The 24,830-nt window shown below is 50.1% G+C and overlaps 2 protein-coding genes across 2 annotated transcripts in view; one reads left to right on the forward strand and one right to left on the reverse strand.

Annotated features, from left to right (window-relative positions):
• The window catches only part of LOXL2 (lysyl oxidase like 2), a 48,411-nt gene extending 28,149 nt beyond the window's left edge, over positions 1–20,262 (reverse strand). The window contains exons 1-3 of the mRNA XM_051811832.1: positions 20,024–20,262; positions 11,019–11,433; positions 7,841–8,016 (exon numbers count right to left, since the gene is read on the reverse strand). Coding sequence (XP_051667792.1) covers positions 7,841–8,016; positions 11,019–11,370 — 528 coding nt within the window. The 5' untranslated portion in view covers positions 11,371–11,433; positions 20,024–20,262. The remainder of the gene's footprint in view (positions 1–7,840; positions 8,017–11,018; positions 11,434–20,023) is intronic.
• The window catches only part of SLC25A37 (solute carrier family 25 member 37), a 64,599-nt gene that overhangs the window by 5,734 nt on the left and 34,035 nt on the right, over positions 1–24,830 (forward strand). The gene's annotated exons all lie outside the window — the stretch shown is intronic.

Below are 24,830 nucleotides of genomic sequence, written 5' to 3' on the forward strand. Positions count from 1 at the left end.
ATGACTTTTTTCCCCTGAAAACGCCTCCTTTTTCCCCTGAAAATGATCCTTTTCCCCCTGAAAATGAATCTTTTTTTCCCCTGAAAACGACTCTTTTCCCCTGAAAATGACTCTCTTTTCCCCTGAAAACGCCTCTTTTCAAAGTCTCTCTCCCTGGTACGTGGGAACGGGTGGGATCTGTTTGGGTTCAAACATCTGGAGCCGAGCCCCTGAGTCGCCAGCAGCTGATAAATAAACACGGGGAGGGCGATGCTGCCGATCCCCTGGGAACGGGAGGTGGGATGGGGCCAGCACATTTTGTTCTGGGGCTGAGCAGCACAAAAGGGTCGGGGCTGAGAGTGGGATTCGGGATTAGGGGCCAGGAGCAAACCCGGGGTGACAAAAGGAGAAGCTGGGAAAGGCTCACTCACTGCCAAGGCAGAGGGATGGAGCAGCAGCGGGAAGGGAAAAGCTGGGGATGTCAAAAAGGGGCTGAGGATGTCAAAAAGGGGGGCAAAGCAGGAGCACTGAGCCCTGGAGAGCCCTTGGAGGCTCAGTTTGGGGCAGGTGCTGCTCTGTCCTGGCAGCAGCAGGATCTGAGGGTGTCCTGAGCAGAGCTTTGACACTCCCCTTTTCACAGAATCCCAGAATCAGCTGGGTTGGAAGGGATCTCTGAGATCATCCAGTCCAACCCTTGATCCAACCCCGCCGTGGTTCCCAGCCCATGGCACTGATGCCACATCCAGTCTCTGCTTAAAAACCTCCAGGGATGGAGAATCCCCCCCTTCCCTGGGCAGCCCATTCCAATGGCTGAGCACCCTCTCTGCAAAGAAATTCTTCCTGATCTCCAACCTAACCCTCCCCTGGCACAGCTGCAGACCCAGCCCTCTTGTCTTGCTGATGGTTGCCTGGGAAAAGAGACCAACCCCCCCCGGCTCCCCCCTCCTGGCAGGGAGTTGCAGAGAGTGAGGAGGTCTCCCCTGAGCCTCCTCTTCTCCAGGCTGAGCCCCCCCAGCTCCCTCAGCCTCTCCTCCCAGCACTTGTGCTCCAGTCCCTTCCCCAGCCTTGTTGCCCTTCTCTGGCCCTGCTCCAGCCCCTCCATGTCCTTCCTGAGCTGAGGGCCCAGAACTGGACACAGCACTCCAGGGGTGGCCTCACCAGCGCTGAGTCCAGGGGCAGAATTCCATTCTGCTCCAAGGACAGTCTGGAGCAGACACTGCAAACTGGGCAGATTCATCACCTGACCCCCACAGGGCAGGACAGAAGAATCACAGAATCAACTGGGTTGGAAAAGACCTCCAAGAAGGTCAGAAACAGGGAATCAATCAGGTTGGGAAAGACCTCCAGCAGCATCAAATCCAACCTTTGCCCAACCACCACCTCGTCAACTCAACCATCACACCCTGGCCTCGGGATAAGTCAAATATAACAGAGAAATGGTCTTCAGGGTCCCTTCCAAGCCAAACCCTCCTCTGAGTCTTCATTCACAGCCCCCTGAGGTGCAAAAAGCACCACAAAGCAACCCCTGAGGTACAAATTATCACATTTGTTTGGAAATTACAACACTAAAACATGCTGATATCCCCAAAACCACCTTAATTAACATTTGTCTGGAATAAAGAGGTGCTAAGGATTGTCCCCAAAACCAACCTAACTAACATTTATCTGGAGCAAAGAGGTGCTAAGGATTGTCCCCAAAACCACCTTAATTAACATCTGTCTGGAGTAAAGAGGTGCTAAAGACCTTTCCTGGCAGCAGAAGTCACGTTGCACTCGGGTTTATGTTTAGAGAAGTAAACATTTACACCGAGGGGAAAGAAATCCCGTCTGGCTGAAAGAAACAATGTTTTAAACACTGTTGTCATAACAAACAGACAAACAAAGCTTTTAGAGTCAAACATTTCCGGGAGCTGGAGGACAGCAGAGCCCAGGGCTGAGGTGGTGGGGACCATCCCAGGTTATGGAGAGAGTTCCCGCTGATTTCCACGTCAAAAAGATGGATAAGAGGAGGATTTACCTTAAAGCTCATCCAGTTCCACCCCTTGCCATGGGCAGGGACACCTTCCACCAGCCCAGGATGCTCCAGCTTGGCCTTGGGCACTCCCAGGGATGGTTCAACCCACTCCTAACCCGGCAGAACCAGAGCCTTGGAGCCACGCTGGGCTTTGAACTGAGGGTTTTTCATGCTCCACATCCACCCAGAAGGGAAAGGAAGGACAGAAATAGCAGCACAGCCCGGGCTGTTCAGCCAGACCTCGTCTGCCCACTGTCTGGCCAAAGCCCTGGGCTGCTCTCAGGTACCCAGATCTATTTGTGAACCTCTAAAAGCTGCAGAAATTCGATATATTTAGAGTGTGGGTGCACGCAGAGGAAGAGGGCGGACGACAAATATTTTGCTAAGGATGTTTTGGGGGGGAACATGTTCAATAAAATACCTCTGGTGCATTTATTTAAGAAATATGTTAAGGTGGGACTCAGTCACTGTGGTCTTCAAATTGCTGGACAGCCCAGGGAGGGAGTCACAGGTGGGTCTGGGCTGAGCTGGGATAACCCAGAGGGACTGAATGTACTGTTTGGAAAAGCAGGAATGGCATTCCCTGCTCCCAGCTTTGGGAGCACACATTAAATCCTTTGATTTCAGGGCTTCTGGCATCCTGCAAAGACTTAGGAAAACACTGGGGGCCGTGCACACATTTCCACTCCGGGCTTTGGCACGGGATGAAGGGACCTGAGGGCAGGTCTGGGCTGCCCAGGCACCGGGAGAGGAGCAGCCAGGAGGTGCCTCTGCACTGATTTATCTGCTCTTGGTGCCTTTTGCCCTGGCAAGGAGAGCTCAGCACAGCCTGAGGGCACAGATTCTGCTCCCAGGGAGTGACTTCGCCCCTGGAACCTTCCCCCTGCCCTTGCTGGCTCACCTTAGAGGGGACAAACAGGCAGCACAAAGCCCCAGGAGCTCCCAAATCCTGCCCAAAGCAGCAGATCCCACTTGTTCTGCCTCCCAAACCTGGAATTATTGCAGGGCAGGGGCTGCATTTACAGCTCTGCTTGTCTGTTCCTCCCAAACCCCACCAGAGGCAGCAAACAGGGTTTGTGTTCTCAGGGAGGTTTAAAAGCAACCTGATTAAATTTTTCTGTTGCATTTAATGCCTACAGGAATTCCCAGTGGGAATAAAATGGGTAAAACCTGCTCTGGTCAGCCCTGAGCTGTACATCCAGTCAAGAATGAGAATTAAGAGTGTGGAAAACAAAGTAAAGTCACAGACAGGTTTGACCAAAAATAATATAAAATATAAAAATAATTATATATTATATTATAAATTATATGTAGTATATAAAATATAAATATACAATATATGATATATTATACAAAAATAATTTATGTATAATAGATAATATAATTGATAATAGAAAATTATAATAATGGTAATAATAATAATAATAATGGCCCTGCATTAATGAGAATCTATCTGATTATATATATAATAGATATATTTATATATAATATAATCAATAATAGAAATGAACTATAAAATGGTAATAATAATAATAATAATGGTCCTACATTAATGAGAATCTATCTGATGATATATATAATATATAATATAATCGATAATAGAAATTAACTATAAGAATGGTAATAATAATAATAATGGCAATAATAATAATAATAATAATGGCCCCATATTAATGAGAATCTGCCTGATTATTTAGTCTACAAACTTCCAAGTTCCAGTGCAGCCCCTGAGATTGAGGCCAGCAGGTTTTCCTGCCCAGCCAAGGGCTGTCCAGCCCTGCACATCCATCACCCTCCAAGAAATCAGCCTTGGAACAAATCCCAGGAGCTGCACTGGGGGTGAAAAACAGCAAAGCTGAGGGAAGTTCCTCTGGTTTAGTGAGGGAATGATGGATTTCAGCCCTGCCCAGAGCTCAGGAGGTTTAACCTGTGCCCTTATCCCACGTCTGTGCCCTTATCCCACATCTGTGCCCTTATCACAGCTCATCCCGCACCCAAACACTTCCCCCTGGGCCTGTCCCAGGAGCAGGGATCAGGCACTGCCCCTTCCCAACAGGAGAGGGGATGGAAAGGCTCAGGGAACGGGAAGAGATGTGACACAACCCCCAAAATATGAGCTGGGAAGGGAAAAGATCTGCCAGAGCACAAACATCCACGAGCCAAGTGATTTATGGGGGTGGAAAATCTCAGCCTCTACCACTTATCCGCAGCTTTTTCTGGGAAGGGGAGGCATGGAGGGTGTCCAAGGAAAATAAACTCTGCCTGAGGGCTCTCAAGTTGCTTTTGAAAGAGTGTGAACTCCCTGCCTGGCAGGTTTGGGGAAGCAAAATGTCAATTTTGCAGAGCCCCCCCTGAGCTGGAGCCCCCTCAAAATGAAGTCCAGTGTTGTCTTAAAGGTGCTGGTTTTCCAGGTTAAATCTTTGGGATCCCCCAGGGAATTCGAACTGAAAGGCTGAGGGAATTGGGATTGCTCAGCCTGGAGAAGAGAAGCTTCAGAGGGACCAAATTGGGGCCCTCCAGGAGCTAAAAGAAGGATGGGAGAGACTATTTCCAAGGGTCTGGAGGGACAGGATGAGGGGGAATGGCTTCAAGTGGACAGAGAGTAGGTTTAGATGGGATATTGGGAAGAAATTCCTCCCTGGGAGGTTGGGGTGGCCCTGGCACAGGTTCCCCCATCCCTGGGAGCGTCCAAGGCCACCCTCAAGGTGGAAAACCTTTTCCCAACATCCCTCTTCCTGCCCAGCTCCAGCTGTTCCCTCGGGTAACAGGATCCCCAAAGTCAGACCTTGCTCCTGTTCATGCACTGCCAGGATCCCACCAGTCTGCAAACAGCCAGATCCACTTGGGAATCACGGGGTGGAATTCAACCCATGAACTCTGTGCAGCACCTCCAACCAGGCCCAGTTTGAGCAGAGCCTGGTTTTAATTGCTACTGGAGCACCAACTGGAATATATTCCATTGGGTTGAGCTCTGTCAGTGCAATAACTGAGCTGGTGGAGAGCCCTGACCACGGAATTGCTGCTCAGAGAAGATTCCAGGCCCCTCATCACCCCCCTGAGCTCATTCCAGACAGCAAACATCACTGCACGGGCTGTGGGCTGAGGAACCAGCAGCTCCCAGGGGGATGATGTTTGCCCTGATGAATGTGAGGTATGACAGGGCAGCACTCCCAGGCACGTTGGGAAGGGCAAAGACTTTCAACTTGACTTCACAGGAGGCTTTTGACCCGCCTGGTTTGGGGTTTGTGACCCCGTGAGTCACCCTGGGCTCATCCTCCAGCTATGTCACAGCAGAGATAAAGCCCAGATGAAGAGGAGGAAAGCTCAGAGAGGGGGAAGAGAGCTGAAATATTTGACAGCCAGCTGTGAGTGAGAAGAGCTTCCCCAGTGGCATCCTAAAAATTTGAGCACATCACCTTTAGCCTTAATCCTGCTGCAAGGGAAGCAGCAGAGGAAGAGCCCTTGAGCTGCCACTGATCTCACAGGGAGAGAGAGAAAAACCAGCTTGGTTGTGCAGAGTGGGAGCAGCAGCGTGGTGGGAATTTGTTCCTAAAGTTCAGGCAGAGAGAGAGAGAATTCTGGAATGGTTTGGGACGGAAGGGACCTTAAAGATCATCTCGTTCCACCCCTGCCATGGGCAGGGACACCTTCCACTAGCCCAGGTTGCTCCAACCTGGCCCTGGACACTTCCAGGGATCCTGGGGCAGCCACAGCTCCTCTGGGAATTCCATCCCAGCCCCTCCACACCCTGACAGGGAACAATTTCTTCCAAATATCCCACCTAAAGCTGCCCTCTGGGAGCTGGAAGCAGGCAGGGGAAAAGCTGGGGGTGACAGCAGCCACTGGCCAGAGAACACACCACTTTTACCCCCTGCTCAGTTATTTCTCTATTTTACACCCCTTTCCCCTGCTCAGTTATTTCTCTATTTTACACCCCTTTCCCCTGCTGATGAATCAAAGCTTCTGCTCCACAAGCTGCTGCAATGCCATGATTCATTTTCCTTCTCATCCTGGAGGTTGGAGCACCCACCCAGCAGCCAAACCAACCCCCAGTCACCCTGTGCTGTGCTCTGCTCCTCATCCCAGCTCCAGTCTGAGCTCATGGAAAGGCAGAGCCCTCCAAAGCTCCTGGGATTAACATCTGAAGCAGTTTAGGGTGAAGTGACCTCCAGCCTAGGCTGAAGCAGCTTTCCCTCCAGGCTTTTTGGAGGATTCACTGTGGCTCTGGGGAAAGGACACGTGTGCCAAAGCCATGGCTGGTGTTCTGTGATCCCACCTCATTCCCTGGGAAACAACAGTGCCATTGATGGAGGCAGCCTGGGATCCCTCCCCGGCCAAGGTGGAGGCAAGGAAGAGAATTTAATCTCTCCTATCCTGTGCCTGCACCTCTGCCTTCCATGGAATGCTGATCCAGACAGGCTGGATCACAACAAACCCAGGATTCACCCATGGGAACCACACATCCTGGATTCCCTGTCTCTGCCCGAGGTTCTTGGATGAATTTTGGCCAAGGGCAGTTCACACAGTGAGGCACCAGAGCCCCCCACACGAGGGAGGTGTTTGTGGGGTCACCACCAGCCTGAAAAGCTGAAGGAATAAATGCCACCTTATTTTACCTCACAGAGCTCAGCCCAGCATTCCCCAAACTCCTCATCCTGCAGGAATCACGCTGGGATTTGATTTGAGCCTTTGGGTTCTGTCATTTCCCCCCTCAGCCTCCCAGTCTGACCCAGAGACAGCCCAGAACCTCCCCCAGTGACCAGCCCAGAACCTTCCCCCAGTGACAGCCCAGAACCTTCCCCCAGTGACAGCCCAGAACCTCCCCCAGTGACCAGCCCACGCCTTCCTTCTGTGTCTCCCAGCACTAATCCCCCATTCCCACAAATATTTCCATACTGTTATCATGGTTGCTTCATCACTGCTGAGTCAAACTGGGAAAAAAACCATCTATTTTTCCCTGCAAATCCACCCATTTCAAGCCATGGCTGTAAGTCCTGTTCACCTCCAAACCCAACCAGCGAGCTCCAAACTGGTCCCAGGACCAAGGGGAGGCACCAGGGGGAAAGAAAAGTCAGTATTAAATACTATAAACCTACAAAATCTGTGTGTACAGAACACACTTTGCCTCTCTAAATTAAGCCTTCTGAATACAACAACCCAGTTTTCAGTTTTGAAAAATCGATTGTGGAACCCGAGCGATTTACCACGACTGATTTATTATCATTTATCCTTCTTCTCATGCTGTAAAAAAACCATTTAAAATTCTTATTTTATATATATATATATATAAAATATATATATATATATATAAAATATTCTGACCAGCTGAAATTGGGATTTGAATTTTGCACCTTTGCTTTTTAAACCTTTGCTTTTTTAAACCTTTGCTTTTTTAAACCTTTGCTTTTCAAACCTTTGCTTTTTTAAACCTTTGCTTTTCAAACCTTTGTTTTTCAAACCTTTGCTTTTCAAACCTTTGCTTTTCAAACCTTTGCTTTTTAAACCTTTGCTTCCCAAACCTTTGCTTTTTTAAACCTTTGCTTCCCGAACCTTTGCTTTTTTAAACCTTTGCTTCCCGAACCTTTGCTTTTTTAAACCTTTGCTTCCCGAACCTTTGCTTTTTTAAACCTTTGCTTTTCAAACCTTTGCTTTTTCAAACCTTTGCTTTTTTAAACCTTTGCTTTTCAAACCTTTGCTTTTTAAACCTTTGCTTTTTAAACCTTTGCCTTAACCGCTGATAAATAGATGATAAATAGGTGATAATAGGTGATAAACTTCTAAGCCACAGCCATCCCCGTTCCCCAGGAGGCTCTGGCTCAGCAGCTGACGGTTTTTAAGTGTGTTTACCTCTATTTGATTAATCAGTGAGTTGTCAAACTTGAAGCCAGGGATTCTCTTTTCACTGCAGACCACTCCCACGTCCTCGGTGTGTTTGCAGTCACTCACTCCCCAGCCATTGGAAGTGCAGGCTGCCAGGGTGCTCTCCTTGCCAGTACAGTGCACATTGTCCAGCCAAATTTTCCCTGAAGGGCAAAAGAAAACAGAGCTGAGACTCGCGAAGAGGGTAAAGCCGGGGTGTGCTGGAAGCAGGGGAAGCTGCCGGGCTCTGAGTGGGGTTTCTGCTCGAATAAACCTGGAGAAAGCAGCCGAGGAGCGGTGGGAAGGGCTCTGCCCCGCAGCTTTCCCCTTCCCTTATCCACGTGGGAATATCCAGCAGCCTCCCATCCTGCTCTGGGATCTCTGCCCTGCTCTGGGGACAGCTCTGAGCACCCCATGGCACCAGGTCCCCTGGTCTGGCTGATGAGCCCCTGCCCTCTAATCACACTCCCCAGCTCATCCCTCCTCTCTCTCTCTCCATCGTTCCTCATCAAACCCTCCTTAAACCTCCTGCAAGAGCAGCTCGAGGTTTGCTTAAATGCCTCGGCTTCTAAAAAGCAAATTTCTGCCCCTGGTGATTGGATCCTGCTGCTGTTGGGGTGCTCTTGGAAAATAAAATGCCAGCTCCAGTTTCCAGCCTGTAATTACAATTTTCCCTCCAGCTAAAAGCGTGTGTGCAGTGCATATTTATACATATATATAAATAAAATATGTCTTTTTAAAAATCAGGTGCCTCAGAACTCCCTTCTAAGATGAACAGACAAAACCCAGCAGGTGTCACCTCCAAAATTCAGGTTGTGTTTCCCCCAAGAGCCAAAAACCCGATGGCACCTCCGAGATTCCTTTTCTCCAAGTGCCTGTTTTCCCCCTGGAAATGTGCTGGGCACAGGGAATTCGCTCCCTGAATCACAGGCCAACAAGCAATTCCCATATTTTAGGGTGGCAGCTGCTCTGCTTGCCTGGGCTGGGTGATCTGAGAGGTCTTTCTCCAACCTCAGTGATTCCAGAGTAATGTGTCCTTGGGATAAAAGTGCTGCCTGATCCCGGGAGCCACTGGGATATTCTGCAGCCATTTATTTCACTTGGTTGTCCCAGCTTTATCCCAGCTGGATCACCAGCTGGTGGATCTCCCAGAAAAGGGGAGCAGCCCCCAAAAAACCCGGACCTACGTTTGGATGTGTCAGGATTTACCCTGGGATTCAGGGAACGCTCATTCCCACTAAATCACGTGGCCAAGCTGGTTTGTTTTCCAATGTCACGGCCTCTTCCTCCCTTGGAAATCTCCTGCTCTCCTCCCAGAGCCAAAATCCACAGGTTGGGAGCACAGTCAAGGCTCCACATGTCAGTCAGTCCCTGCTGGGGCCTGTTTGCTCTTTTATGGGAAAAAGGGGAGGTGTGAGCCCTGTAAAGTGCTAAATGAGAGCCAAAGAGCACGTTCAGCCCCTGCTGCAGTGGAAAGATCCATCTGTGGGATACACCAGAGTGCCAGGCTCCAGTGTGGGCAGGAAAAGTCCTCTGCAGGTCAACACTGAGCTGCCAACACATCAAACCCCAATAAACCTGGTGGGTTCTCTCCTGTTCTAAAGATGTGTTGTTACTCCTGGGTTATTTCAGAGTTATTCTCTCTCAAACTCACTTGAAAAAATCACTTTTGTGGCTGTAAGAACTCGCTGCTGTGACACACAAATATTCACCTTTCAAGGTCTCTGTTCAGCACATGTTTGGGAAGGAGGAGCAATTTCCCACATATCCATCATGTATGACATCAAAGAGCAAGAAAGGACATGGACAAGGAGGGACAGGGCACAGGGAATGGCTTCCCACTGCCAGAGGGTGGGGTTAGATGGGATATTGGGAAGGAATTCCTCCCTGGGAAGGTGGGGAGAGGCTGGGATGGAATTCCCAGAGAAGCTGTGGCTGCCCCATCCCTGGAAGTGTCCAAGGCCAGGTTGGAGCAACCTGGTTTAGTGGAAGGTGTCCCTGCCCATGGAAAAACTGGATGATATTTAAGGTCCCTTCCAAGCCAAACCATTCCATGATTCCATAATGCACAGTTTGGGGTGGGGATGAAGAGCTTTTCCCCAGCAGGAACAGCCTGAGAGCGTCCAAAATGATTATTCCCAATATGATCCCATATAGGATATGAACTGTGCAGGCTCCTTTGGGGTTACAGAGCAGTCTGTGCTGCAGAAGACAGTGCAGGATTTTCTGGAGAGGCTGACAGGGAAAAGAAAAGTTTGGATAACATCCCACAGGCAGTGTGTTCAGAGCCTGAAGTGCTCAGAGGGAAAGAGGAACAGGGGGAAGGAGTGCTGAGAGGCCCTGTTTGACTCACTGCAGGGCAGTGGAATTGTGAAGAGGGAAAAGAACCATCTGTGCATCACCAGCCCCGGGTGCAGCTGCAGAGGAGCCTCCCACCCTCATCCAAACCTGGTGCTCCCACCCTGGCCCTGAGGGCATCATCCAAACCCTCCTGGAGCTCTGGCAGCCTTGGGGCTGTGCCCACTGCCCTGGGGAGCCTGGGCAGTGCCCAACCACCCTCTGGGGGAAGAACCTTTATCCTGAGATCCAACCTGAGCCTGCCCTGGCACAGCTCCAGCCATTCCCTGGGGGCTGTCCCTGCTCACGGGGAGCAGAGATCGGAGCTGCCCACCCCAATGAGTCCCCCCTCAGTCTCCTCTTCTCCAGCTGAACAGACCAACTGCCTTCAGTATGGCCCCTCCAGACCCTTCCCCAACTTTGGGCGCTCCCTAAGAGCTTTTTACCACTTTTTATGCCCCAAAATGCCACCACGAAGACTCAAGACCGCAAAGAAACCCCACGATGCCTCTGACCAAACCAACCCTCCAAGGACCAGCAGGAGCTCGGGGACACCCCCCAGTGACTCTGGAGCCACTTTATAGAATCCCAGAATCAGCTGGGTTGGAAGGGACCTCTGAGATCATCCAGTCCAACCCTTGATCCAACCCCGCCGTGGTTCCCAGCCCATGGCACTGATGCCACATCCAGTCTCTGCTTAAAAACCTCCAGGGATGGAGAATCCCCCCCTTCCCTGGGCAGCCCGTTCCAATGGCTGAGCACCCTCTCTGCAAAGAAACTCTTCCTGATCTCCAACCTAACCCTCCCCTGGCCCGGCTGAAGCCCTTACCTTCCCCTTTGCCATACTTGGAGCTGGGCAGCCAGGACAGGGCCTCCACATAGCCCAGCTCCCTGCAGACCACGTGGGCGGCGTGGATGGAGAAGTCGTCGTCGCAGACGGTGCCCCACTCGCCGCCGTAGAACACCTCCACCCTGCCCTCGTTGTGCTTCCTCTTCTGCCCCGCCAGCCTCAGCTGGATTTTGGGCACGTCAGCCGGCCTCTGGGGGGGCTGGTACTCCTGGGGAGGGGGCTCAGGGTAGCCAGGGAGGTAGGGCCAGTGCTCGTACTGGGCGAGGCTCAGCTCGGCGAGGAGCAGCACGAGCAGACAGTGGTTATGGGGGAAAACCCGGGATCTCCCCATCCTCGGTGCTCCCAGTCCTCAGAGCCCGGCCCAGGCAGTGCAGGTTGGTGCTGTGGGGCTGTTCTGGAAGGAAATAAGAGCTGAGTGAGGCTTGGTGATGATACAACCTTTATATCTCCAAGGATGACGCCGCGTCCGACTCCGTAAAGTAAATTATTTCTTGCGGGGTGGACAAACAAACTGGAATAAAAAAAAAACCCCAAACCCACCCCATTAAAACCATTTGTAAGTTTAGGTCGGCTTGCCAAACAGTTTCAGCTGAAAAATCCATTTTCCCAGGGTAAAATCCTGGGGGTTGGAAGTGCCAACAATTGATTTTCCTGTTCCTCTGCAAACCCAGGAGTTCGGCGGCTCCGGCAAGTTGCAGAAAACCTCCTTTCAAATCCTACCAGGACAGAACTGAACCATCTTTCTCCCACAGCTCCTTCAACAAAGAAGCCAAACCCACCACTTTAACAGTGGAAAACCAGAAGGGGAAGGAAATATATTCTAACATGGGAGGCAGGGAGGGATTTATACTGAAGCCTGTTTTCCCAATGTGATAAAAGACTTATTTCTGTTCCTGCATGTCCTGTTTCATCTGTAGAAAATCAACGAGTTACTGGACACGGACACTTGGCAGAAACCTTGGATAATCATGTCCCATGGGATAGTGGACAATGCCTCCAGTTTTTGGTTGCTAAGTCTGGATAAGGAGCTGCTGTCACCCAAGAGCTCCATCCTTAAACAAACCCAGTCGTTTAAGGTGTGAACAGGCGGCTTCTCACGGGAGGAATTCCATCCAGGAATTCCATCCAGACCCTGAGCAGGGTTTAAATCCTGGTCTTTTCCTGCCTCCTTCCCACTCCTGTCCTCCCGTCCAGGCACATGGAGCGGTCAAGGAGCACACGTGGGGGGTGAGGATTCCATAGTTTCCAAATGAAGCAATGCCAGAGCACAGTGGGAAAAGCCTCCCCAGACCTTTAAAAGCTCCATTATTTCCTGGCAACCACTGATGGGGGAGGGAGGAGAGGGGGAGGACTTGGCTCCAGAACCAGATGTCTAGAAACTCAAACCCACTGCTAGGTCTGAGCTGTCCCTAAAAAAAAAACCACCAGGAAGTCACATCCTCACACAAAGACCCGACAAAATACATTAACCAGCCCTTGGTGAGGAGGTGGATCAGAAATCCCAGGCAAGCAGCCCAAAATTCCAGAGCCATTAGTCCAAACCTCAGCTCCAACACTGACCCCAGGCAGGTCACATCCAGGGCTGTGCCTCAGTTTCCCCCCGTGTGTCAAACGGGGCTGGAATTCTTTGGGAATGAAAGGCATCTGCCCAAGGAATAGGTGAATTAACTAGACGCACGTGGGTTAAAAATCCAACAGGAAAAGCAAGAGGAGACTTTACAACAGGTCTAATAAATCAGGATGGGGGTGGGAGAGGGGGAGAAGATGCAGCAAAATGTTCTTGGAAAATAAACCTTTGGTGCAGAGGAGCCAATTTTTTTTTTGTAGGTGAGGAGGTGAGGCTGAGAGAGGGGAATAAAATCAAGTCCTGCCCCCACGTCAGAGGGAGCTGGAGGGGGAGAGAGGAAGGAAATACAGCTGATATTCCCTCCAGCAGCAAACAGAGGGGCTTTCCCAAAGGAAATGCAGTTGGCAGGGCAGGATCTGTGTGTCCTGGGGAACAACTTCAGCACCAGGCAGACACCCCTGACTTCAATCCCCACCAGCACTGGCTTCCCAACAAACCTCTCCCGACGTTCTTCATGGATACAAGATGGTTTTCTAGCCCAGGGGATAAACACAGGCGGGCAGAGAGATTGTCATGGATGTACAAAAAACTCCAGTGATCCCCTCAGATCAGGACACACGTTATTTGTGGGGGGAAATCCCAAAGGGGAGGTGTTCAGCTGCCAGCCCAGCACAACCACAAGCCTCGTGCTCCTCAGGAAAAGCTGCTTTTCGGTTTTCACCCTTGAAACATGTGTTTGGATCTGCTTCATCTGCCGTGGCTGTTGTTTCTTGCTACTGCACAACCAGCATCTGTAACAACACTGATCAAAAACTGAGCTGGGCTGCCACAAGCTCTCCCCCCCAAAAAACTGAGGTGAGGAGTAGCAGGGCCCTGGTTTAGCTGCAAACTCACAGTTGGGTTCCTAAATAAGTCATAATAAAGCTTTCCCAGGCTTGTCCCACATGGCATAAGAGCACAGAGCTCTGTTTATATATGTTTGTATTTATATTTCTGGGACTTTCTGAAGCAGCTGGATGGTCCTGCAGCCCCGTGAAGGATATTTGGGAAGGAAAAGGGCAGCTAACAGTGGTGAGTGACCTCCCAGTCAGTCCTGAAGGCTCTCCAGAGATAAGGTGACACACTGACCTCATCAACAGAACATGCCAAATTCCCCTCTGGGTCACAGTTTTGCTTATGAGCCTCCAGAAAGCTCAAAGCAAAGCAAAGCAGGATATTTTAGAGGGGAAAAGGAGGAACAAGCAGCACATAAAGCAGCAGGTCTCACCCAGCTGGGGTGCCAAGGCAAACAGTGCCCGGTGTCAGCCCCGGGTGAGGGGGTCCCTCGGGATCAGGGAGCAGCTTTAAAGGCTGTGACCTCCACTCTGCAGAGCTCCTCCTGCTCAAAGCAAAGCTCTCCAGAGCCCTTTCACTCCAGGGCTCGAGCCAAGAGACACAACAATTTGGGGAAACCTTTCGGGGAGGGATGGGATGGTTCCCAGCTGAGAGCTGTGCTCCCTCAAGTGTTAATTAACAGAGCACTGCCAGGGGCCAGAGCCTTCCCAAAAGCCCCAGGAGCAGCTGGAAGGGAGGGGAAGGTCACAGCAGACTTTCAGGGTGTTTTAATTGATCCCCAGATTAGTGGGGGAGAAGCTAATTGAGGTTGTAGCAGATATTGTGGGGGTAATTCTCCCTCTCTTGGCAAAGCCTGGCTGAGTCAGGCTCCAAAAAGGAAAGTGCAGGAGGGTTTGCTTTTGTTCCCTAAAAGCTCAGGGACTTGGGGGTGGTGGAATATCCTGAGCTGGAAGGGACCCACAAGGGTGGGACTAAGAAAGCCCCCCATTCAGCACAGGGGAGGGAGGATAAGGTTCCCTGCTGCAGAGAGGGAAGGGTGAGCAGCAAAAAGGAATTTTAAGAAGCCTGTGGGAATGAGCACATTCCCAAACCTTCACCAGGGGCACACAGACCTGGAGCTGGGGTCCCACAGCATCCTGGGTGGGACCAGGAGGGGCTCCTGCAGGGGGAGGCACTGCAGACCCACTCACAAATCCTTTTCCACCTGCAAAAGTGCATCCTGGAGGAATTCCCTGATTTCCTGGAGGAGATCAGGGCAGCAGGAACACTTCAGGAGACAAGACAGCCGTGTGTGTGGAGCCACCACCGACAGCATTTCCTGCAGGTCATGTCTCCATCTGCTTCCAAACTGTCCCTGCCCAGCAGACAAAGCCTTCACAGTGTCTGCCCAGAAATAAAACCTTCCATTCCCACAGCTCCTGGTTGTGGAGGTGCTCAAGAGGGACCATTCACACCCAGGCACGTCGTCAGGAAAAGCTGAATCCAAAGGAATTTGGGCACAGGAATGTTCTGGTGTTTCCAGGAGGAGCAGCAGCCCAGGTACAAAGGGGACACTTGAGCAGCACCCAGGGGAGCCTCCCAGGGCTGCAGCCCTGAAATGGGATCTCAGGATGGGGCAGGAGGGACAACTGGGAGTTCTGGCATGGGAGAGGCTTGGGCATCTCCTGGCTGTGGGCTTCCCATCCCTGGAAGTGTCCAAGGCCAGGCTGGATGGGGCTTGGAGCAATCTGGGACAGTGGGAGGTGTCCCTGCCCGTGGCAGCTTTAAGGTCCCTTCCCACCCAAACCATTCCAAGGCTCTGTGATCCAAACCATCCAGGCCAGTTCTCCCTGAGACCAGTAGGAACACAGGACTGGTCCAGAGCACTGATAAAGCAGATTTTACACCACTTCTTTCACTCCACGGCACAACAGCTGAGCAAATTTGGGATTTATTCTCCCCTGGCTCCTCCTCAAATCTCCCTCCTCAGCTCCAAGATGTTTTACAGCACCAGCATCAAACAAAACCATCGTTGCTCTTGAGCTGCAACACTGGTAATTCAACCCCACACTCACTTGGAGCATTTCAAGAGCAGGGGCAGGGTCAGACAGGAGCTGAGGGCACATACACACTTCTGGAGGCATCAGAGGAGCCACAAGAACAAAACTTAACACGGAAAATATTTCAGCAAACCCGCTGCCCTGCTGCTGTGACCAAGGTTTGCAAACATTTCCCCTCCTCCCCAAGTCTCAAAGCTGCCCCTGCTGAACTCCCCAAGGACAAATCCAGGTTTTAAATTAAAGGAGGTTTGGTTTGGGCTGGATTTTCCCTTTATTGTAGGGCTCAGTCCTCCCCTCACACCCTCTAATAACCTCCAGATTTATCACTGACGTCAGATTCTATATTTTGGTCTCTCCATTCAGAAGAATCCAAGACACAACATTAAAAACTCTATGGAATAAAGGCAGTGGAGAAGCCAGGAAATACTCCAGGTCTCCTGGCTCTCCAGCCTGGATTTCAGGCTATCAGATGACACTCCAGCACCACATTAACGTGTCATTTAAGGCTTTGGGGCATGTTCCTGATGGATGCTGACTCAGCCCTTTGTGGGACTCCAGGCTTGGGTCAGGAAGGGAACAGAGCAAGGCTGAGCAGGGAACAGCAACAGGTTCGGTTCAGAACTGGATCAGCACAACCCTGGAGTGGTCTGGGTTGGAAAGGACCTCAAAGCCCACCCAGTGACACCCCTGCCATGGGCAGGGACACCTTCCACTAGCCCAGGGTGCTCCAACCTGGCCTTGGACACTTCCAGGGATGGGACAGCCACAGATGCTCTGGGAATTCCATTCCTTCCCAGTATCCCATCCAACCCTGCCCTCTGGCAGTGGGAAGCCATTTCCCCTTGTCCTGCCACTCTCTGCCCATATAAAAAGTCCCTCTCCCTCCTTTTAAAAGCCCCCAAAAGCTCATAATCCCGAGCTTTTCCTTCTCCAGGGACTCCACCAGGTGAAACTAAAGAGTCCCTTCATCACCTCCTCAATGAAAATCTGGATCCTACAGAGAAAAAAACCCCCTTTTTAGCTTCCCCAGAGCCCCCAAACAATAGAACAGCTCAGACAGAACCAGCAACATCCTCACCCAGACAACAAAGGGCTGGGCTGGAGCGGTGGCTGGGAGTCCTTTGTGCCTGGAGATCCAGGAATGCCTCGGAGGATGGGACAATTATCCCTCTGGCCCGGGGCCAGGAGCACCAGACAGTTGGTGTTCAGCCACTTGAAGCTGGGAATCCCACACCCTGCATTCCCAGCTCCACACTCCAGTGCCCAAAGCTCGTTCCCGGGGCAGGCAGCAGGCACAGCCTGGCATGGGAATGGGAAACAGGATTTCCCACTTCCATGGGAGCAGTTCTCCACCAGCACAAGGGCAATTCCCGCTGGGAAGCTCTCCAGGATCCCTGAAATGAATAAAGACCCCACCACTCTCTTGGATAAGAGCTCGGATACCTTCTCCCATCGTTCCAAGAGGCTCAGCCCTGCCGGGGGTGCCACTTCCAAGGATTAAATCCCCCTGGATTAAAATCCCCTTCTTGTTCACACCCTAAAAGCCCTAAAGGACCAGATACACCACCAATGAATCTGTGGGAGAGGGGAGGTGAGGAGGGATGTGGATCCTGACAACTTCCAGGCTCCAGCTGCTGCTCCAAGGACCTGGAGTGTTCCCTCCAGGAACCAGAACTCACCCAGTTCATCAGGAACTGGAGTTACAGGGCAAAGGGGAGTGGGTTCAAGCTGAAAAAAGGGAAATTTAGGTTGGATATATGAAAGAAATTCCTCCCTGGGAGGGTTGAGAGGGGCTGGGAAGGAATTCCCAGAGAAGCTGTGGCTGCCCCTGGATCCCTGGAAGTGTCCAAGGCCAGGTTGGAGCAACCTGGTCCAGTGGAAGGTGTCCCTGCCCATGGCAGGGGGTGGAATAAGATGACCTTTAAGGTCCCTTCCAACCCAAACCAGTCTGGGATTCTCCAATTCCCAAATTGGACAATTTAAACAGAAAAAAATGATTTTTTTTTTAATCTGAACAGTATAAATCCTTTAATTACTTTAATTAAAATGTAATTATGATGACCAAGCAATCTGTACTTAGTACAACCACCAGTGGCAACTATACTTATACAAACACACACACATATATATATACATGGTTCAATTCTCTTTCCATCAAACACACAATTAGTTCATAACACACAGAATTAGTTCATTAAGGAAGACCCCACAAAAAGGTACCACAGCTGACACCACACACTCACAGAACCAGGAAAACATCTCCATGATCCAAGTTTGAGGAGCATCAGCAACCCCCAAATATCCTCCCAAGTATCCTTAGAGAGATAAATATACCCTTAGAGAGATAAATATAACCTTATAGAAATAAATATAACCTTATAGAAATAAATGCATCCTTCTGGGGATAAATATATCCTTATAGAGATGATAAAGAGTTTTCCTACTACACTCTCAGATCTCTAAATCAGGATCTTTCCCTGGAATGGTCTGAACTCCCTGGGGTTTAGATCCCAACATCCCAAGTTTTGCAGGTGGATCCGAACATCCCCCGAGGAGGAGGAGGAGATCATTCCTCACCCCCTGGGGGTTGCTGTCTTAATTAATGCCCCCTAATCCCCCGGTGGGACAGATCGACTCCAAAGCAGCGCCGTTGTTATTCCTGCGGGACATCCCTTGGAATAACAAACTCCCACTGGCATCACCGGGGATTAGGAGTGGGATTTTCCTCCTCGGGGGGTTGTTTTTCGCAGCAAACGCGGGCTCTGCAGCCACGCGAGGCCCCCCCGGAGCATCTCAGAGAGGGCTCTGCGAACCCACCGAGCTGGAAAATATCCCAAACCACCCCGATCCCGGGAGCTCTGGTTTTAAACCGCACCAGGAATGGTGTGGAACCGTTCAGGAAGAGAAAGAATGAAAGGTTAAAATGAAAATAAAAGCAAGACACAGACAGAGAAACAGGGGGGGAGTCGCTGGTGCTGTAAAGACAATGAACTTGGGGGTCAAACTGTGGATAAAAAACCCAGAGCTCATTGCTAGGGAGGCGTTTTGGGGTTTCTTACCTTGGAAAAGGACAGAACTTCCAGTGAAATGCATGGATTCTCCATTAAATCCCCCTGCTGAAGGCAAAGGCATCGTCCTCTGCTGCATCACCAAAGCTCTTCAGCCCTGGTGGCTTTTCCAAGCTGCTAAAACTCCCTGGAAGTTCTTTTCCCTAAAAGTTCTCATCCCTGAACTCCCAAAGTTCCCCCTGGGTTTGACTGGGGAGCAATTTTGAGCCTCATCCCCACCTGACTGGAGTACTGAACACCACATAATTGATATTAAACACCACATAATTAATATTAAACCCCTTTTTGGGGGTGCTTCCCAACCCCACCCCGCCCTTGGAACACCCGGAATTCCCTCCTGCAGCAACACCCGGCACCCCACGGGCAGGGGGGGCTGGCTCAGGTCAGGCTTATATTCCATTTAATGTCCTTTAACTGCTCTCTACCTTCCAACCAAAGAAATTCCACCTCTGTGGGTGGTTCGATCCAGAGCAAAACTGGGGAGGGAAAAGCCTAAAAGCGATTTTTTTTCCCAGCCTGTGTCCAGGACACGTGTGAGAGCCCCGCAGTGGCATCTCCAAGGGCTGATTCCAGAGAGGATAAACAGTTTTCCTGCTGCACTCCCACGTTTCTGAGCTAAGAGCTTTCTCTGTAGCGCTCTAAACTATCTTTAGATCTCTTTTTTATCTGCACGGAGCAACATCCGTTGAATTAAACGACAAAAATCCGTCTGAGAGAGAGCAGGAGTTGTTCGGGAAGGAGCAGGACCAGCCTGGGCTGGGTGGAACATTTCCAGGTGGATACCCCGGCACATCCCGGACTTCTCCTGGAAACTGCCGCGATCGCCGCACCAGAAAACACCTTTTTTTTTTTTAATAAAAAAATAAAGCTCCTGGGAGCCTGAGAGCTGCTTCGCGAGGGGCTGCGGATCCCAACCCACGACAGCGGAGAAGTTCCTTAATTAAGGACACATTTTGCACCTTCTGCCAATGGGAAACATCTGCGCTGGAGGGTTTTTTTTTTTCCTCCTCGGCAAGAGCGGAGTTGTTGAGAGAGGAGAATTCAAACTGCCTGCCCGGCTTTAGCCGGGTAACATTTACACAATGGTGATGGCATGTGCTGGAGCTCTCCGCTCGGAATTCGGCATATTTGGGGGAAATACTGCAGAAAAACGCGCTGCCTGGACTTGCAGGCGGTTTGCACGTTCGGATAAAATTTAAAAAAAAAAAAAAAGACGTGTTGCAAAGAGGGGAGAAAAAACCACAGCGTGTTTAAAAAGCGACGCCGAGTTTCTGTGCCATCCCACCCCTGCCAAATCCACTCTCAGGGGACGGGAATTAGAAGAAATATCTATTTATTTTTTTTTTTCCTCAGAAAGAAAAAAAAAAAAAAGAAGGGAAATCAAACTTTCAGCCCCGGAGCGAGAGAGTTAGAAGCGTTCAAATTAATCAGTCTGTAGAAATAATAGAGAATTGCGGCTCCAGGGGCTGGATTTACCTGGGAATTAGTGGTCGGCTGTGCTGGGGGGAACCTCTGCCCCGTCCTGCTTCATGGAGTTCTCGCAGCCGGGCTCAGGGGTCCCCTCTCCGAGCTGGAAAATATCCCGCAGGCAGGGGAAAAATGCTGCGAGGAGCCGCCGCTTCCTGGCCAATTTGAGCGGAGTTTCTGGAGCAAACCCCTCCCAAGAGCCGGCCCCTCTCCGGCAGCTCCGGCGCTGGGATCGCGAAATCCTGAAATCCGAGCGCTGGGAGAGGGAGAGAGCCGGGATGAGGGGGCAGAGCCGGGCGGAGCTGCCCGGGAAGAGAGTGGGGAATATTAATATTCATGTTTGCCCAGGTTCTTCGCAGAGGACAAATATTTAGGATTATATCAAGGATTAGGAATATTCATGTTTTCCCAGCATCTTCCCAGAGAACAAATATTTAGGATTATACTGAGGATTAGGAATATTAATTTTCCCCAGCATCTTCCCAGAGAACAAATATTTAGGATTATACTGAGGATTAGGAATATTAATTTTCCCCAGGTTCTTCCCAGAGAACAAATAATGAGGATTAGGAATATTAATGTTTCCCCAGCATCTTCCCAGAGAACAAATATTGAAGATTATACTGAGGATTAGGAATATTAATTTTCCCCAGGTTCTTCCCAGAGAACAAATATTGAGGATTATTTCATGTTTCCCCAGGTTCTTCCCAGAGGACAAATATTGAGGATTATATCAAGAATTAGGAATATTCATGTTTTCCCAGGTTCTTCCCAGAGAACAAATATTGAGGATTATATCAAGGATTAGGAATATTAATTTCCCCCAGGTTCTTCCCAGAGAACAAATATTGAGGATCAGGAATATTAATGTTTTCCCAGGTTCTTCCCAGAGATTAAGTATTTAGAATTATATCAAGGATTAGGAAAATTAATGTTTTCCCAGGTTCTTCCCAGTGAACAAATGTTGAGGATTAGGAATATTAATGTTTTCCCAGCATCTTCCTGGAGAGCAAATATTGAGGATCACATTGAGGATTAGAAACAATAATGTTTTCCAAGGTTCTGCCCAGAGAACAAATATTGAGGATTAGGAATATTAATGTTTTCCTGGGTTCTTCCCAGAGAATTTCCATTTGCTGTGAGTGTGAGAATAACAGGAAAACAGCAGGTTTGGAATCTCTGTTCCAGAGAAGATCTTGAAATTTTGTCTTCTGACCCAATTTTGCACAATGTTCCCAAAAGGTAACTTTGGAAGGAATATCCCCATTTCTTCCAGTGTATTCCTATTTTTGTGGGATTTTCCAGCCTAGCCCAAGGCTGCTGTCTATCAATACCCTTTGGGGTCAGTCCTGCACACCGATCTCCCCTTAATTCTGTTAATTATGTTTAAAACCTCCAGGGCTAAATGCACATTTCCAGCAATGCAACCCCAAACCCTGCAAGAACAGGACCCTCAGACCTCTCCCAGCCTTTCCATCACTTCCCAAACACGATTTACCCACGCCAGGGAATTCCTGCTTCCTGCTCAGAGCCCAACTCCATCTTCCCAACCCTGGGAAAAGCAGATTTTGCTCCGAGTTCCAGCTGCTCCAGCCCTGCTGGGCAGCAATTCCTCACCTTTTCTTGGGAAGGGAGCTTGCACTGGACTGGGCACCAGCATTAAAGGGAATGGATTGGATATATGGAAGGAATTCTTCCCTGTGGAGGTCTCTGGGATGGAATTCCCAGAGAATCTGTGGCTGCCCCATCCCTGGAAGTGTCCAAGGCCAGGTTGGAGCAACCTGGGCTGGTGGAAGGTGTGGAAGGGGCTGGAATGACATTTTAAGATCTCTTCCCACCCAAACCACTCTGGGCTTCCAGGGGGTGGAACTGGGTGGGATTCAAAGTCCCTTCCAGCACCAGGAATGCTTGGGAAAGAGGGAGAAACCCTGCCCTTGGAATCAGCATCCTGAGCAGCAGCAGAGGGTGGATCCAGCTGGACTCACCTGGCTCAGGGACATCAGGAGAGAAAAGCTTCCCAGAAAAGCTTCCCAGAGCCATCCCAGACTGGCAGGAAGCTGGAAGGAGCTTGGCCAGGGGAAGGAATGTGTGAGTGTCTGCTGGGCAGGACATGGAGCAACGGGAGAGCCCGGCCCAGGAATGCTGAGCCCAGGGCCCGGGTCGGGTGAGGATAATGCCAGGGAGGCTTCCAGCTGATGGAAGAGCTCCCTGCTTGCATCGAGTGAAACATTCAGCAGGAATCCAGCAAAGCTCCTCCAGGGAAAACGCTGGATGCAGGGAATTTGCTGCCCCCTTCATCCTGCAGCTGGTTAAGACCGAGGGAAAAGCACTTAAGGGAAAACAAAAAATGTGTTTAAAAACAACTCAAAATCGCAGAGAAAAAGCCACAGAGGGGAAAAGTGCTGCCCAGGCTGGATGGGCACCATTTGACCATGCCACAGATCAAGGTTGGATCAGAGGTCCCTTCCAACCCAGCTGATTCTGTGACTCTCTGATTCTTCCCACGTGGTTTCTCCTGCATCCCCCTCGAGGACACACCTTTGCCACGGGGGCAAGTCCTGCCTGGCTCTACCCCAGGAGTGGCAGTCACGCTCCCTGCTCCCCAAAATTGGGTACAGCCTGTTTGGTTCCATACCCTCCCCTCTCCAATTTGCAGGCCTTTTAACAGGGGAAGGCTCATTGCCTCCCCAAACCTCCTGTTTGCACCCTGGAGACTCTCTGGAGCCACGGGGCGACCTGACCTTTCAAAATCCTGGAGCAGATCCGCCAAGATCCATAAAAAGATCCATAAAAGCTGTTCCTGGTGATCCCCCAAGAGCTGCAGGACCCCAGGGCTCTGTAGGAGTGACACTTCTCACACCACTTGGCTCCAGTGGGAAGTTCCTGCAAGGTGGAAATGAAGAGCCAGATCCCCAGAGGGTTAAAAAACCCAGAAATTCTAGAGAAGCAGGTCTGTGGTTCCCTCAAAAAAAAGCAATAAACTGATTTATCCCTGTTTAATCCTGGTGGGAATTTCTACAGCTTAAAATCCTGGAATGGTTTGGGTTGGAAGGGACCTTAAAGCTCATCTAATTCCAGCCCCTGCCATGGGAAGGGACACCTGCCACTAGCCCAGGTTGCTCCAAACTGGCCTTGGACACTTCCAGGGATGGGGAATCACATTTCCAGGGATGGGGAATCACATTCCCAGGGATGGGGAATCACATTTCCAGGGATGGGGAATCACATTCCCAGGGATGGGGAATCACATTCCCAGGGATGGGGAATCACATTCCCAGGGATGGAGAATCACATTTCCAGGGATGGGGTAGCCACAGTTTCTCTGGGAGCCCCCATTAACCCCACCTATTGGAAGGCTCATAACCAAGGTGGGTAAAGTCCTGAATCCCAGAGAAATCCTTGCTGGAGTTGGATTTCTCCATGGCAGCCACAGTCCCTTTTCTACAGCAGCTTCTCCCTCTCAGTCCCAGGCAGCAAATTCCCAGAAAAATCACTGAATCTTCCTTGTATTTCCCTCTTCAACACTTCAGGAAAGGGGTGGTGGTGGGGGAGATCAGTCAGCACTGACATCTCCCCACTGGAATGTGAGCTCCTGGTTTTCCTAGAGCAAGGAAAAACCCAGCAGGAGGCACTCAACAAGTGCTTCCCATTCCCTGTGTGGGATTCCTCAGGGATTCCTCAGGGATCCTGGCTGCCCTTGGGCACTGCCTGAAGGTGCTGAAAGGTAAATCCCCCCAGGGAAAGTCCTGACAAAATGCAGGTGCCACATCCTTCCCTGCATCCAGCCAACATCCTGCTCCCCGTGTCCAAATTCCTGGCAGATTCCCTGGGCAGCTCAGCCATCCAGGAGATGAGCCCAGAACAAGGGAAACTAAGTTTTGCTCCTAAAGATATGAAAAGAGTGGGATTTCTAGGAGGGAAAAGAGGGAGAAAGGCAGCTGGAGGCAGTGACAACACTGGGGGAAGGCAGGAGGGGCTAATTCCTCATCAAGCACCAAAAAATCTGGGATAGAGGGTGGCATTTTGCCTTATCCTGAGGGATAACAGAGGTCCTGGAGGTCCCATCCTCTCCCACTAGATGGCAAGAGTCCCCCTCCTAAAGCAGAGCTAGGCCAGGGATCTCAAATATCCATATAAATATCTCAAATATCCAGAGAAATATCCCAAATATCCAGAGAAATATCTCGAATATCCAGAGAAATATCTCGAATATCCAGAGAAATATCTCAAATATCCATATAAATATCTCGGATATCCATATAAATATCTCGAGTATCCAGAGAAATATCTCAAATATCCAGAGAAATATCTGATCTGAGAAGGGATCTCATTGATCCATAGAAATATTTAGAAAGTATTAGAAGTATTTAGAAAGTATTTGGGATCACACAGTGTTTGGGAAGGATCACCCAGTATTTAGGAAGGATTTAGGAAGGATCACCTGGTATTTAGGAAAGATCACCCAGTGTTTGGGAAGAATCACCCAGTATTTGGGAAGTATTTAGGAAGGATCACCCGGTATTTGGGATGGATCACTCAGTATATGGGAATTATTTAGGAAGGATCACCCAGTATTTGGGATGGATCACTCAGTATTTGGGATAGATCACACAATATTTAGGAAGGATCACCTGGTATTTGGGAAGAATCACCCAGTAATTAGGAAGGATTTAGGAAGGATCACCCAGTATTTGGGATGGATCACCCAGTATTTAGGAAGGATTTAGGAAGGATTTAGGAAGGATCACCCAGTATTTAAGGAAGGATCACCTGGTATTTGGGAAGAATCACCCAGTATTTGGGATGGATCACCCAG

This window comes from Manacus candei, unplaced genomic scaffold, assembly GCF_025592945.1.
Source record: "Manacus candei isolate 608988 ecotype Guabito, Panama unplaced genomic scaffold, ASM2559294v1 h1tg000084l, whole genome shotgun sequence".
Taxonomy (NCBI): domain Eukaryota; kingdom Metazoa; phylum Chordata; class Aves; order Passeriformes; family Pipridae; genus Manacus; species Manacus candei.